Below are 16,435 nucleotides of genomic sequence, written 5' to 3'. Positions count from 1 at the left end.
AGGAGGGGACATACTTCAGCTCTTGGGAAGGAAGGTGATGACTGCTTCCAGCAGAAAGCACAGTGCTAGTTGATTCAGATAAGTGTTACTGGCAGATCTACTAGAGGATATTTGTCCACTCTCCCGGGTGCAGGATAAACCTATTGTTCACTAACAGGTTTAGCTGGCTGCTTGTACTTGCACAAAAGATACCACGCCAGACAAATGGAATAGTCAAAGGAGGGGAATAAAAGTAAGAGGCTTCCATCACTTAACAAAAAGTTATGCCCCCTCCCTTTCCCCTGCCACGTTTTAAACAGAGCCAACGTACGCCTTGCTGATTTCACCATTTGTTACTTGTCAGTTGGTTTGCTTCTATAAACTCCCAAATTACTGTACATTGCACCATATACCCAGGCTTTTGGGTTGTGCAGCATAATTGTCTGATCTCAACACAGCTCTGGGGACGTTGTTTATTCACTGCTAGGCAGAGGCACAACAATTTTTGTAGATCACATGAAAGAAAGGGGTTCCGCTCTCCCATTAGGTTGTCACTGCAGGGTAGTTATTTTACAATAACCCATATTCCTTCTTCCCCAGCATGTTTATACAGTAAACACTTGTTTATACAGCCTCACTTAAAGTTGTCCTGGTTAACATAGTTCCGTTGCTGATCAATTAGAGAACATGCTCGTTTAAAGTTGCGCAATGCTCCCTTATAACGTTGTTTGGCAGCCGCCTGCTTTGTCCACTGCTTGCAGGATTCTCTGGAAGAGCAGCCCCTCCTTGTGGGGATTAGAATCGGGGGGGCTGGCAGCCCCCCCCCCAACATCAGCTCCCCTAAATTCCCCGTAAGGTGTGTGGCTCGGCAGCTGTTCAGCTGTCCCTCCCCACACTGCCCTCTGCCTTGGAGCTGCTCCCAGGAACTTCCTGCTTGCTGGGGGTGGGGGGAGAGGGGTGCTGATATCAGGATGTCCCCCTGCACCTGCCCCCCCACCCCATACCCCCTTGTGAAATTATGAGTGTAATAGAATATCTCATTGAAAGGTGACAGGGCCAAAAAGAGTTAATTAACTCACAGACTGACCTGACCCACAGCTGAACTTTAGAGACTGGTGAGGAAGATACCTAACTGAATAGAGCTTTGAAATGCAATTCTGCATTGTTAGAGATGTAATGTAAGCAAACGTCTACCCTTCTAAGACCTGAGCAAACAAGTCTTGTCTATTGCTATAGCTTTGATTCAAAGATCAAAAAAGGAGTAGGTGGAGGGATAGCTCAGTGGTTTGAGCATTGGCCTGCTAATAAACCCAGGGTTGTGAGTTCAATCCTCGAGGGAGCCATTTAGGGATCTGGGGCAAAAATCTGTCTGGGGATTGGTCCCCCTCTGAGAAGGGGTGCGGGGTGAGGCAGGGGTGCAGGGGGGGGCAGGATCTGGCCCAGCGCGTACTGGGGGCAGGGGAGGCTCCTTGTCTGCCCTGCCCCCGTGCCGCTCCGGGAAGAGGTTGGGAGGGGGGAGGGGGCAGAGGGACTGTGTGTTGCTGTTGCTACAGGCACCGCCCCCAGCAGCTCCCATTGGCTGCGGTTCCCCATTCCCAGCCAACTGGAGCTGCTGGGGGCGGTGCCTGAAGCAACAGCAACACACAGCCCCTCTGCCCCACTCTTCCCGGAGTGGCGCAGGGCAGGGCAGGCAGGGAGCATGTCCTGCCCCCAGTGCACATCCAGCCGGAGCCGCTCTATGTAAACACTGGGAGAGGGCAGGGGGACTGCGAGGGTCTCGCAGGCCGCAGAAAATATGCGGCCCGCGTGTTTGAGACCCCTGACATAAACCAAGCTTCACAATCATTCATTGCTGTGTACAATATTAAACTGTTTGTTTAAAATTGTTTAAAACTTATACTATATGTGTATATAATGTCTTTTATCTGGCAAAAAGTTCCAGGGAAATTTTTAACTCCCCCCACCCCTCCATTTACATTAATTCTTAGGGGGAAATTGGATTTGCTTAACATTTCACATAAAGTCGCATTTTTCAGGAACATAACTATAACGTTAAGTGAGGAGTTACCGTAATTCAAAATATTTCCCCCTCAAAGTAATGTTTAGAAGGTAGAGAAAATGGACAAAGTATTTTAGTCTCAAAATTTAAAGATCACTTTTAAGCAGAAGCAGCGATGGAGAAAACCTAATTAAGGAAGGTTAATCAAGTCTCTGCCATGTGTCATCTGGAGTTAGGAATGATTATTGACATGCTGCACTGGAGCTAAACAACAAAAGCAGAGGGCATGCTAACTAAACAGAGATCAAATTGTAATAGCTCCTGTAGGCAAGAGGCATTCTAAAGATTAATTTCAGACACTGCAGGAAGCAAATGCAGTGCCTTAGATAAGATTGTTGTATGTTGGGCTTCAGTAGCACTGGAGTAATCTAGACCAGATACAATTTGTTAACAGCACATCTCGGGAAACCAATTTGAGAGATTAGTTTACCAAGTGGTGTTCCCACCAAGGTCTGTCCTAGATCAGGCACTATTCAGTATTTTCATTAACTATGTGGCTGATGGACTGGACAGTATGCTTATAAAATCTGCAGATGACCCCACGTTGGGAAGGGTTACATGTGCTTTGGAAGACCGAATTAGAATTCAAAATTATCCTGATAAAATTGGAGAATGGGTCTGAAATCATTAAGTGGAAATTCAATAAAGACAAGTGCAAAGTACTACACTTAGGAAGGAAAAATGGGGACTAACTGGCTTTGCAGCAGTACTGCAGAAAAGGATCTGGGGGTTATAGTGATCACAAATGGAACACGAGTCAACAGTGTGTTGCTGTTGAGAAAAAGGCAAACGTCATTCTGGGTTGTATTAACAGGAAGACTTGGGAGGTAATTGTCCCACTGTAATTGGCACTGGTGAGGTCCAGGTGAGAGCAACAAAAATGATAAGAGGTTTAGAAAACATGACCTATGAGGAAAGGCAGACGGAATTTGGAATGTTTAGTCTAGAGAAGTGAAGGCTGAAAGGGGACCCGATAACAGTCTTCAGATATGTAGAAGGTTGTTATAAAGAGGATTGTGATCAATTGCTTTCCATGTACAAGGGAAGGACAAGAAGTAATCAGCTTAATTTACAGCAAGGAAGATTTAGGTTAGATATTAAGATAATCGTTCTAATGATTAGGATAGTTAAGCACTGGAACAGGTTTCCTAGGGAGGCTACGAAATCCCCATCTCTGGTGGTTTTAGAGAACAGATTAGACAAACACCTGTCATGGATGATGTAGGTATACTTAATCCTGCTTCAGTGCGAGGAGATGGACGAGAACAGACGACCTCTTGAGGTCCGTTCCAGCCCAACATTTCCAGGATTCTATACAAGGATAAAGAAAAGTTTGAACAGTAACAGCAGCAAAATAGAAGGTTTAAATACAGCAACAAATTCTGCACCAAACAAGGGTCATGAGCTTAAAGCCTGACCCAAAAGTGATAAACTACAATGTGCGCCAAGGGCATGAGGGAGCAGTTTGCACAAACTTGGAAAAGCTTATTCATGAGTTAAACTTTAACTAATTTTTCAGACATTTGTCTTGGATCTCAACTCAATATAATCAGTGGTGAGCCTGGGTCACACCACCCCATAGGTCAACAACTTTGTTTCAATGTCTAATTTTAGACACATCTGTATTTAGGCATTTAAATAAGTGGCCTGATCTTCAGAGATGCCGAGCCCCTGCAATTCCCACTGAAGCTGAGGAATTGTGGATACTCAGCATCTCTGGGGAAAAAGAAAAAACAACAAACGTTGGTGCCTAGCTCTGGATTTGGGGGCCTCACTCTAGGCACCAAAGCTGGTAAATTTGGATCTAAGTAATAATAACAGAGAGAAAACAAGTGGAGAATAGGACCCTAAAGGGGATCACGTATGGATGCCTTGTCAATACTGCGTTCTCCCTCAGCCAGTATGGAAACCCTTCCTAGCAAGGCTAACTTTGGCTCTGATCCTGCAATGAGCTCCACATGGGCAAGGCCACAGAGTGACCAAGACGGAAGGAATGCGTTAACAATAACAGAGGGCAGGGATTAAATTCTCTCTTGGGAAGAACGGGACCTGTATTTTCCTCTACATCAACAGACTAGTAACTGACCTCCACCATTTTCTTTGGTACAGCAGTTCTCATTTTGCAATAGTTAACAAAAGAGGCAACTCAAAATTAACATTTAAATATAATAAAAGAGCTAAATGCATTGCAAAATACTGAGATAAATATTAATAACAAATGGAACACACTAATTATTCATAGTTTTAATTATAAGAATACAGTAAGGGTTGTTTTTTGTTTTTCAACCAGTGGCATTTGAACAATAACTGACATACAATCTGCTCGAATATATTTGGGAGTGGTCTCACGAAACACGATCTGCTGAACAAGTCTGTAGTTCTTGAGAAGTTTTCAGCGAATTGGATGGAAGTCCTCCAGAACTTCAGCTAGGGTTTTCTTCTCTACAAAAGGTAATCAAGTACAATTAGGAAAGCTTATTCAGCATTTAAAGAGGGTTTGTTTCTGATCAATAATCAGTAAGTCAGAACATTTGCTATAGGCCAGATCCAAAGCCATCTGAAGTCAATGGGATCCTGTCTTTCATTAACTCCAGTGGGTTTGGGATCAGGCTCTATTACAACAGCACTTTGCTTCACAAACTAAACATTTCTCTCTCCCCTTCCCAGTGAAGGTTTAATAGCAGAGCCCGGTAAAGAGATCTCATTATCGAGAACTTCATTACTGCTACAGAATGTTTACTGGCACATAATGGAAAATCATAACTAAACGCCACTTAACCAAATATATTTTGCTAGGCAGTAAACTTGAGTCCCCCTCCCTGTCATCATACACCTCTACCCCGATGTAACGCGACCCGATATAACACGAATTCTGATATAACGCAGTAAAGCAGTGCTCCGGGGGCGGAGGCGCTGCACACTCTGGTGGATCAAAGCAAGTTCGATATAACGCGGTTTCACCTATAACACGGTAAGATTTTATGGCTCCCGAGGACAGCGTTATATCGAGGTAGAGGTGTATTTGTTTGTTTACTTGCTAATTTTCTAAAATTTCAGTCACAATGGCTCTCCCAGGCAATGCTAGTTAGCAAGATTCTATTGTACTATGGAGCCATAATGTTTCTACTAATGCTTATTTCACCTGGCATGTTAGTCCACTTGAATATTCACTAAACTAGTTTGTCGATACAGTGACTTTTGCAATCAAGGTAAATTGAGGATTACTGCTCCTGGCCTAACGAAGAATGTTGCAATGAGTTCAATGGACTTTGAATCAGGCTTTTAATGCCCAGAGTTTGGGGAGGAAGTAATCAGGCTAAACTCCACTTAATATCTGATTCGGTCTGGAAATGAAAAAACCTTCTGAAGAGGCAGTTTTCCCCTCTGCCTGACTGGCAGGTTTTGGTGAACTTGGCTAGCAGAAGATGGGGTTGTAGGAAGGGAAATAAAACTATGGCAAAAGGTATGTCTTGAAAAAGTTATAGGAGGAGTTAAAACACCCCGATCCCCTCCATGACCCTTCAGAAAGGGGAAAACTCAAAATAGGTCTGTCACTAGCTTGATGCCTTTTACTTTTGTCAGACACACACAATGGAATCCTAGTGACTGATCAAGAGCTAAGTTTCCATTCTTACAAACAAATGTCATCTGTAATGAGTGCACACCAAGCCTAAATCAGAGACAAGTAGTCTATGGTTCATTATGTTAGTCTAAGTACAATTTCCAGCCTGCCTCTAAAGGGATCACAGTAGGTTCATTAGCCATTTTTCATCAGTTTCTGAAAAGAATGGTCACAGTTGCACACTAACTGCCCTCCTTTCCTACCTCTATGCCAACAGTTTTAGACTGCATGAGGAGACAATATTCCAGAACTATTAAAATTATAGCAATGGTACAAAGTTGAAGCCATGGGACAATCAAGATGCTAAAGGAGTACTTGAGGGGGATAAGGCTATTGTGGAGAAACTAAATGAATTCTTTGCATTGGTCTTCACGGCTGAGGATGTGAGGGAGAATCCTCAACCTGAGCCATTCTTTTTTAGGTGACAAATCTGAGGAACTGAGAGACTGAGGTGTCAGAGGAGATTTTGGAACAAATTGATAAATTAAAAAGTCATCAGGACCAGGTGGTATTCACCCAAGAGTTCTGAAGGACCTCAAATGTGAAATTGCAGAACTACTAACTGTAGTCTGTAACCTATCATTTAAATCAGCTTCTGCACCAAATGACTGGAGGATAGCTAAATTGACGCCAATTTTTTAAAAAAGGCTCCAGAGGCAATCCCGGCAATTACATGCCAGTAAGCCTAACTTCGGTACCAGGCAAATTGGTTGACACTAAAGCAAAGAACAGAATTATCAGACACAGAGGAATACGATTTGTTGGGAAAGAGTCAACATGGTTTTTGTAAAAGGAAATCATGCCTCACCAATCTACTAGAATTCTTTGAGGGGGTCAACAAGCATCTGAACAAGGGGGATCTAGTAGATATAGTGTACTTAGATTTTCAGAAATCCTTTGACAAGGTCCCTCAACAAAGGCTTTTAAGCAAAGTAATCTGTCATGGGACAAGAGGGAAGGTCCTCTCATGGATCAGTAACTGGTTAAAACATCAGAAACAAAGGGTAGGAATAAATGGTCAGTTTTCAGAATGGAGAGAGATAAATAGTGGTGCCCCCAGAGATCTGTATTGGGGCAAGTGCTGTTCAATATACTCATAAATGACCTGAAAAGAGGGGTAAACAGTGTGTAGGAGCAGGATTTTATAATTGTACTATGAGAATTAATGTATGATTTGATTTTATACTCTCAGCCACCCTTTTTGAATAGCAGAAAGGAATGACAGACCAGAATAATCCTTATGACTGATTATGGTCACCCTTTTGTTTTAGAATAAGTTATAATGTCTACTATGGTTTCCTATATGTATTACAAATTAGGCACTCTAGTTAAATATACATTTCTTTGTTTTAAGGTTTAGAAAGTAAGAGACACAATACAAGATCCTGTCTATGTTAAGGAACGTTAGAGGAACGTTGAAGGCCTGGATCCCAATGTAAATTGTTTTGATAATAAGATTTAGGAAGGCTTAATTTACAATGCCTTTTCTTGCTCAACATAAAAACTGCTGTATACCTTTAACTGTAAAAGACTGTTTGTGTGAATGAGGAATGTATGCATCAGGAAAAGATAAGGTGTGAAGGCCACTGTTGTAGCCAAACGGTCAAGGAAGGAGTGAAGAGACTTAAATGACATCAGAAATCAACGCGCATCCATAATGAAGGGCAGATTGACGACCCTGAGGTGAAGGCTGGCACCCCAATGACAATTGATTAAATCGAAATAAAGGACAGGATGACCCTCTCAGTCTTTGTATAGCATAACACGTAAGGTGGAAAATTTGTAGATGATACAAAACATCAAAAGATACACCAATTAAGAAGTAACCCGATCACAAACTGACACAGCAAAATCCACAGACTTCAACAGAGAAAAAAAGACTATAAGAACAGGGTGCTCTGCCATGGGGCTTTGGGTTCATGTTGCCACACTCCAGGAGCATCGGATCGTGACAGACAGAGCCTGGCTCCCCTCTGCGACCAATCTGGCTGGCCACTAGATTGATCCAGACTCTGGACTGGTAACTGTAAACATCAACTGGCAGGAGAGAGAGAGAGAGAGAGAGAGAGAGAGAGAGAGAGAGAGAGAGAGAGAGAGTGTGAGTGTGAGTGTGAGTGAGAGTGAAAAGCATATGCTAACTGCTGTAGTCTCAATAAATGCGGCGTTTTTGCCTTCTCCTCTATAAAAGATCCCGTGTGCTTTGTATAGCATAACAGGTGAGGTGGCAAAATTTGTAGATGATACAAAACAACTCAAAATAGTTAAGTCCCATGCAGACTGTGAATAGTTGCAAAGGGATCTTTCAAAACTGGGTGACTGGGCAACAATATGGCAGATAGAACAGGAGTACTTGTAGCACCTTAGAGACTAACAAATTTATTAGAGCATAAGCTTTCATGGGCTACAGCCCACTTCTTCGGATGCATAAAATGGTAGATGAAATTCAATGTTGATAAATGCAAAGTAATGCACATTGGAAAACATAAATCCAACTATACATATAAAATAATGGGGTCTAAATTAGCTGTTATGACTCAAGAAAGAGATCTTGGAATCATTGTGGATAGTTCTCTGAAAACATCCACTCAATATGCAGCGGCAGTCAAAAAAAAGCTAACAATCATTAGGGAAGGGATGGATAAGATGACAGAAAATATCATATTGCCTCTATATAAATCCATGGTATGCCCACATCTTGAATACTGCATGCAGATCTGGTCGCCCCATCTCAAAAAAAAGATATTGGAACTGGAAAAGGTACAGAAAAGGGAAACAAAAATGATTAGGGGTATGGAACGGCTGCCCTATGAGGAGAGATTAATAAGACTGGGACTTTTCAGCTTGGAAAAGACTAAGGGGGAATATGATAGAGGTCTATAAAATCTGTTTGCCAGAAGTTGCGAATGAGCGACAGGGGATGGATCACTTGATGATTACCTGTTCTGTTCATTCCCTCTGGGGCACCTGGCATTGGCCACTGTCAGAAGACAGGATACTAGGCTACATGGACCTTTGGTCTGACCCAATATGGTCATTCTTATGTTCATGTGACAAAGAACAGAGTAGCTGGGCTGTCATAGTGATCAGCAATCACAGTTCAGAAAATTGAATTTCAGGAATCATGGGGGTACAAAAAATTGGCCAAAGGATGCTGTTGATGCAAACACTGCAGTTCATGGAGATTTAAGTTGAAGTGTGACTCTGTAAGAAGGCCTTCTGGAAGGGGGGCAGGGTCCATGATCACTCTCTCAATTATTCCAGAACAAAATATACAAATTTCCCCTTACCTAGTTTCCAGCTATCAAAGTGGATCTGAAAAACAAGTTGGGTTTGGTCTGCCTCATGTCATCACCACTAGAGCTCTAGTGGGAATTTAACAGACAGTTCCTACTGGTATCAAATAAGATCAGAGAATCTAGTAAAACCTTTGAAGCAATGGAACAGCCTCCAGAGGAGGTGGTAGAAGCTGATCAAATGGGATGTTTAAACCTAGAAACACAAGGGACGACACATATTCACAGAATCATAGAATATCAGGGTTGGAAGGGACCTCAGGAGGTCATCTAGTCCAACCCCCTGCTCAAAGCAGGACCAATTCCCAACTAAATCATCCCAGCCAGGGCTTTGTCGAGCTGAGCCTTAAAAACCTCCAAGGAAGGAGATTCCACCACCTCCCTAGGTAACGCATTCCAGTGCTTCACCACCCTACTAGTGAAATAGAGTTTCCTAATATCCAACCTAGACCTCCCCCACTGCAACTTGAGACCATTGCTCCTTGTTCTGTCATCTGCCACCACTGAGAACAGCCGAGCTCCACCCTCTTTGGGAACCCCCCCCCCCCGGTAGTTGAAAGCAGCTATCAAATCCCTACTCATTCTTCTCTTCTGGAGACTAAACAATCCCAGTTCCCTCAGCCTCTCCTCATAAGTCATGTGCTCCAGACCCCTAATCATTTTTGTTGCCCTCCGCTGGGCTCTTTCCAATTTTTCCACATCCTTCTTTTGTAGTGTGGGGCCCAAAACTGGACATAGTACTCCAGATGAGGCCTCACCAATGTCAAATAAAGGGGAATGATCACGTTCCTCGATCTGCTGGCAATGCCCCTACTTATACAGCCCAAAATGCCGTTAGCCTTCTTGGCAACAAGAGCACACTGTTGACTCATATCCAGCTTCTCGTCCACTGTGACCCCTAGGTCCTTTTCTGCAGAACTGCTACCTAGCCATTCCGTCCCTAGTCTGTAGCAGTGCATGGGATTCTTCCGTCCGAAGTGCAGGACTCTGCACTTGTCCTTGTTGAACCTCATCAGGTTTTTTTTGGCCCAATCCTCTAATTTGTCTAGGACCCTCTGTATCCGATCCCTACCCTCTAGTGTATCTACTACGCCTCCCAGTTTAGTAGAGAACAGCCCCACAATGGATAACCTACTATCATTTAGATTGTAAGCTGTTTGGGTCACGGGCCATCTCTCACCTTAAGTTAGCAAAGTGCCTAGTACAGGAGGGCCCCAGTCTTGGTTACCAAAATTAAAAAAATAATAAACTAGGTCTCTGACATCTCTAACATCTATCATTCAGTTTGCTCCTCCATAGCTATATTTCCTCTCCAGTGCTGACTATTAAAAACTTATTTCCTCAGTGAAGTAAATGGAAACAACAGAAAACCACCAAGGCAGCAGATCTGTTGAGTAAGAAAGGTCCATTTCTCTATCATAACTTTCCTGACTTTCTATATCACTTTAAATTGTGGCTCAGGTCACAGAGGTGATACTAGCCAGTTGTGGCCTATTATGAAAGATTGGATTCTGTCTTTGGCATACCAAAATTTATCACTTATTAACTAGTTTGCAAGGTCTTTCTTAAAACAGCAACTCAGTATACCTTTTTCCTTAAAATCTTCCGGATGTTGCCTAATGTATTCCATCAGTTCTCTGTCCAGTTTAGCATGAATATAGTTTGCACGTTTACTCAAATAATATCCAACACACCAGCCCACAGTGGCATACAGGACCTGACGGTGTATTCCTGCAATGTGGAAAAATTCCAGAGAAAGTGATAAGTAAAGTTATAGATATCATTGCTACACATGGAAGTTAGGATTTTTCTTTCCCCCTACTTTCAACATGCGTTTGTTAAAAATTCAGACCCATAAAAATAGCAGCCTTAGTCTCATCGGTGCTAGGGATGCATTCTGAAGGTATCAGCCTTCAACATGAAGGCTGCAACAATCACCATGTTTAAGATCCCAACTTCGACAAAAGCCACCCAGATTGCTGAATATTTATTACAGGTGACTTTGCACAATCTGATTTTATTATTATTGGAGCCATGATCTGGAGATTAGTAACTCAGATATAGGAAGAATCCCCAGGAAAAAGAGGAATGATTACTTGGGCTATCAGGATATTGATGGAAGTAGATGCCTAACTAGGATTAGGACAATGCTTGCTCACATGCACAGAGCTGATCACCAGGAATGGGGGCAGAGGGGAGGAATTTTCCCAGGTACCATCAGGGACTGGGCAGTGGACATGATGGTGTTACACCTTCATCTGAAACATCTGAGCAAGAATCCTCAGTCAAGATCAGATAGACATACACCTAGATCCCTGGGACTATAGAGGAGGAAGTCTTGACGGGCTCTGAGTCTGATCATATTCATCTTCCATAATAGAACCAGGAGTACATGATACAGATGAGACTGCCACTATCAAATGTTCAGGATAAGCCAAGTGGAAAACGAAAAGATTCCCATCAGAGTCCACACCTGTCAGCTGACACTAGCTGTCTAGAGGAAAAACCCCTCACAGGAAATAAGGAAAGACAGAGGCATCATTGGTAAGAGTCCCACATCTGCCTTCTAGGCCCAGGGGCAGTGTCAGGACTGGGGGTGTATTGGGGGGGGATTAGATACTTCAATGAGGTGTAGATTCACCCCATCACAGGCACCGGCTTCCTCGAGGCCCCTGTGGTGCTCAACCCCCAGCTCTGCTCCAGGCCCCACCCCGACCTGACTCCTTCCTCCTAGTCCCCACTTCCGCCCCTTCCCACTCCTACTCCGCTCAAGGCCCTGCCCCCACCCGACTCCTCCTCCAAGTCCCCATCCCTGCCCTGCCCCAGGCCCTACCCCACCTCCCTTCTCCCAACCCCACCCCGCCTCTTCCCACCCAGTTCTGCCCCCTCCCCTGAGCATACCCCCTCCCCGCTGTGATGCTCTGTACCTCGGGGGTACACCCAGCACCCCCATGTCCATCCTTGTAAAATGATTTGTGTGGTATCCAATGCAAAGTTTGTCATATTGGGTGTTTTCGGAAGGCTCATGATGCACTGAGCATTGTTGTTATAGTGATGTTATAGTAATTGTTACAGTAACATTATAGGTTATAATTTCATGTATATAGTTATGAGGCTGAAAATGTAGCCTCAGGGCTTAAAATGAGCCCAGGCAAAATACTCTCCAAGAGCAGAAAGAAAGTTCACACCTCATCAGGGCAGGTATGAAACAAATCCAGCCCAGCCTCCCAGGAACAAAGGATGCTGGCCCAGGCAGCAATAAAAGAATCTGTTTGAGTGACTCACCCCCCTTCCTTTGGTCAGTTTGGGACTGCGATGAGGTAATGCTCACCTGACTCTGAAGGGGGGGGGGACAAAGACAAGAGGGAAGAAAGGACATGATAAAAGGGAGAGACGTTTGCCATGCTCTTCCTCTCTCTTCCACCTACATCTACAGACACCATACCAAGTGACTGAAGCGCTGATCAAAGGGGAGAGCCTGGCTGTAGAGCAACCAGCCAGCCTGTGGTGAGAAGCATCTAAGTTTGTAAGGGCATTGAAAGTGTGAAGATCAGCTTAGAACGTGTTTTTCTTTTATTTCATTTGACCAAATCTGACTTGTTATGCTTTGACTTATAATCACTTAAAATTTATCTTTGTAGTTAATAAAGATGTTTGTTTAATCTACCTGAAGCAGTGCATTTGGTTTGAAGCATGTCAGAGTCTCCCCTTGGGATAACAAGTCTGGTACATATCAATTTCTTTGTTAAATTGATGAACTCATATATGCTTGTGGAGTCCAGCGGGCATAACTGGACACTGCAAGATGGAGGTTCCTAGGGTTCTGTCTGGGACCAGAGATATTGGCTAGTGTCATTCGGTTGCACCATCCAAGGAGCAGCTTACATGCCAGAGGCTGTGCATGAACAGCCCAGTAGCGGGGGTTCTCACGACAGTGCAGGGTAAGGCTGGCTCACAAAGTCAAGGATTGGAGTGACCTAGCAGATCACCGGTCCAGATAACACAAGAGAGGAACATCACAGCCGCTCCTCCCCCTCCCCCTCTGTGCCTCCTGCAAGCCGTGGAACAGCTGATTGCAGTGGGCAGGAGGCGCTGGGAGGGAGGGGGAGAGGAGTTGGCTGCCAGTGGGTGCTAAGCACCCACTAATTTTTTTCTGTGGGTGCTCCAGCCTTGGAAATTCTTTAGGGCAGGCGCAATCTTCTTGTCGTGTGTTTGTACCATGCCTTGCACAATGGAACCCTGGTGCACAACTGGGGCTCCCAGGCCCTACCACAATAAATAAAATAATAACAAATCCCTTCTTCCACCAGGAGCTATTCACTGGTCCCTCCTAGGTCACTGCCTACAGAATCCCCTATCACACACACAATCCCCACCAGCTCACCCACCTACTGCCTCCCAGACAGTCTCTCCTAAAGCCCAAAAGGCAACCTCAGTCCTGTTCCACCCCCCAGGCAGCCTCCCTCCAGCCCCCCCCCCCCAGAACCCCCCCCCTGCCCCTCCCCCCCACCGGCCCCCCAGCCCCCCCAGTCCGAGTTCCAGCCCCACCGCAGGCCCCGTTCGCCAGCTCCCCGCTGCCCCCCGCCCCTCACCAGCTCGTACGACCGGGCGCCGGTTGAAGGCGTTGTCCAGGAGCGCCGAGCCCCAGCCCACCAGGCCCAGCCACACCGAGTTCTTGTTCACGATGCGGGGCGGCGGGAGCCCCCGCGACTCGTCGGGCAAGAACACCATGGTGCCCGGACCGCGCACAGCGACGCACCCGGGCCCACCAGCTCAAGGGCAACAGCCGGTCCCGCCCCCGATAGCGCCCCGCCAGCCCGCGGCAGCCGGGACACCAAGGTTCCGGCGCTCTTACCGTCCCCCACCCGGAGCGGTGTGCAGTGGAAGGGAGGAAGTGGGGGCCGCTAGGAGGGGTCCTCGTTTGGGGCCCCATTGCGGGGGAGAGTGTTTCTAAGTCCCCGAGATTTACTACGTGAATCTTCAAACCCGACCAGAAACATCCCCCTCTAATCGCCTTAGTGGTTCAAGCAGTGTCCAGATCGCCGCTGGTTCAGCAGAAATCCGGTCACAGCGTGCTAGAGGCCCCTCCCCGCTGAAACAGAAGAGGGCGCAGACCAGACGCATTTTAGCTGAAGCCCCTACTCCAAAGCGTGGGGATTCAGCTAAATTACAGAATAACCCCTACAGGCCGTGCTCAAATTTCTGAATTCAACCCCCCTTTCCTATGGCATCAACCTTACAGTTCTTGTCCTTTTCTGAGCTATTTCTGGCCCAACAACTCTTTAATGATCAGTATTAACTATTTGAGCCATTGGGCCAGACAGAGAATGACTCTATAGCCTGGTGATTAGGGTACACAGCTAGGAGGTGGGAAACCCAAGATCCAGAGCCTCTGCTTCACTGACTATGTATCCACAAGGGAACAGCTTCATCAGACGCCCGAAGGACCCTGGATCAGAATATCCCATAGCTCAGTAATTAGAACATAGAATATCAGGGTTGGAAGGGCCCTCAGGAGGTCATCTAGTCCAACCCCCTGCTCAAAGCAGGACCAATTCCCAACTAAATCATCCCGGCCAGGGCTTTGTCAAGCCTGACCTTAAAAACCTCTAAGGAAGGAGATTCCACCACCTCCCTAGGTAACCCATTCCAGTGCTTCACCACCCTCTTGGTAAAAAATAATTTTCCTAATATCCAATCTAAACCTCCCCCACTGCAACTTGAGACCATTACTCCTTGTTGTGTCATCTGGTACCACTGAGAACAGTCTAGATCCATCCTCTTTGGAACCCCCCCTGAGGTAGTTGAAAGCAGCTATCAAATCCCCCCTCATTCTTCTCTTCTGGAGACTAAACAATCCCAGTTCCCTCAGCCTCTCCTCATAAGTCATGTGCTCCAGACCCCTAATCATTTTTGTTGCCCTCCACTGGACTCTTTCATTTTTTCCACATCCTTCTTGTAGTGTGGGGCCTAAAACTGGACACAGTACTTCAGGTGAGGCCTCCCCAACGTTGAATAGAGGGGAACGATCACATCCCTCGATCTGCTGGCAATGCCCCTACTTATACAGCCCAAAATGCCGTTAGCCTTCTTGGCAACAAGGGCACACTGTTGACTCTCATCCAGCTTCTCATCCACCATAACCCCTAGGTCCTTTTCTGCAGAACTGCTGCCTACCCACTCGGTCCCTAGTCTGTAACAGTGAATGGGATTCTTCCATCCTAAGTGCAGGTTCACTTGTCCTTGAAGGATAGGAGATCCCTTTTCAAATCCTTTCCCCCCCTCCTGCTGTGGGGGAAATTGAACCTCACTCTTCCACATCCCAAGTGAGTGCTCTAACCACTGAGCAAGAAGTTATAAGGCAGGCACCTCCACTTCCAGCCATTTTGTGTGGTATGCAACCCATGTTTAACTCATTATCACAAGAAAAGCTATAGGGGCTTAAACCACCAGACTGCAGAAGAAATTGCTAGTTGCTAGCAGAGTTAGGCACATCCCTGCAAACTGGATGAAGGAACCAGTCTTGGGATTATACAGCTATTAACAGCACTTCCCCTTGGCTAGTTTAGGCAGCTCCCCACCTACTGTGGTAGCTTCTGTGGTTCACATACCGCTCTTCCCCCCCATGCATTGTTTCCGGGGCCTAGGGACCTAACTCAGGCCTTATCACAATGCTAGTCCTGTGATTTTTTTCTAGGCACCTATCAGGTGTTGTGACAATGAGCATCACAAAGCCGACGTCCTTTTGGGAATCTAGCCTTAAGTGTTAAACACACTTCAAGACCTATATATAAAACAGTGAAGTATTTATTCTCTCATCATATATGAAGAGGTCTGTGCTACTAGTAACTGCTCTGATGTCCTTCCACCTTTATATATTAAAAAAAAAAAACAAAAAAAAAAAAAAAAAACACCCAACACATTTTTAGCACTCAAATAGTGACAGCTGAAAACAGAACGGCACCTTTACTTATCACATCAACTACTAATTTAGGTTCCTACATTCCACTCTAAATAAGGGCCGGAGTCCTCTTTCAGGCTAATTGATGAACTAGAAGTCTGTTTACAAATCCCCAAATCAGGGATTGGGGGATTACAAAGTTTGGTGCAGGGGGACTCTGGTATCTGGTACTAAGATTAGGGTATTTTAGGGAAGGAATCATCTCCTTCCAAGTAGTGAGGGCAAGCATCATGAGTTTAAAAAAAAAGTGTTTGGCACAGTCCATCACCTGTGTAACTAGTTTACATACTAGCATCTTCAAGGATGTGAACATATCAGGTTAGATGAACATGTGCTCTACTCCTGCAGAACCACCAGACATCAGTACACTGCCCTAAAGAAAAGGCATTTATGGAGACATTCACATTGTGTGGATACACCTAATCGCATATCTAACATTTTTTAAATTTTCTTTTTTATTTTGTAACAAGTCATGCGAAATCATGCAACAGCAATAAAGAAACCCAATATTCCCAACAGGA

At 45.1% G+C, this 16,435-nt stretch overlaps 1 protein-coding gene across 1 annotated transcript; it reads right to left on the bottom strand.

Moving 5' to 3' along the window:
• Positions 1–4,267: 4,267 nt before the first annotated feature.
• On the bottom strand, positions 4,268–13,752 carry NDUFC2 (NADH:ubiquinone oxidoreductase subunit C2). The gene is made up of 3 exons (XM_034759092.1): positions 13,546–13,752; positions 10,541–10,684; positions 4,268–4,480 (listed from the first exon to the last, which is right to left on the bottom strand). Exons 1-3 carry the CDS (start codon positions 13,682–13,684, stop codon positions 4,431–4,433), a joined length of 333 nt encoding a protein of 110 aa, XP_034614983.1. The 5' UTR covers positions 13,685–13,752; the 3' UTR covers positions 4,268–4,430.
• Between the last annotated feature and the right edge of the window lie 2,683 nt (positions 13,753–16,435).

This window comes from Trachemys scripta, chromosome 1, assembly GCF_013100865.1.
Source record: "Trachemys scripta elegans isolate TJP31775 chromosome 1, CAS_Tse_1.0, whole genome shotgun sequence".
In the NCBI taxonomy this organism is placed as follows: Eukaryota; Metazoa; Chordata; order Testudines; family Emydidae; genus Trachemys; species Trachemys scripta.
Note: the sequence above shows the minus strand (reverse complement) of the source record. Positions and strands in the feature narration are given on the sequence as shown.

Bases quoted from the DNA above. Each gene is read 5' to 3' on its own strand.
- NDUFC2 (XM_034759092.1), bottom strand. From the start codon at position 13,684: ATGGTGTTCTTGCCCGACGAGTCGCGGGGGCTCCCGCCGCCCCGCATC. The intron at 10,685-13,545 runs GTGAGGGGCGGG...TCCACATTGCAG, and splicing joins GCGCCCGGTCGTACGAGCTG to GAATACACCGTCAGGTCCTG. The intron at 4,481-10,540 runs GTATACTGAGTT...TACCTTTTGTAG, and splicing joins GGAAGATTTTAAGGAAAAAG to AGAAGAAAACCCTAGCTGAA.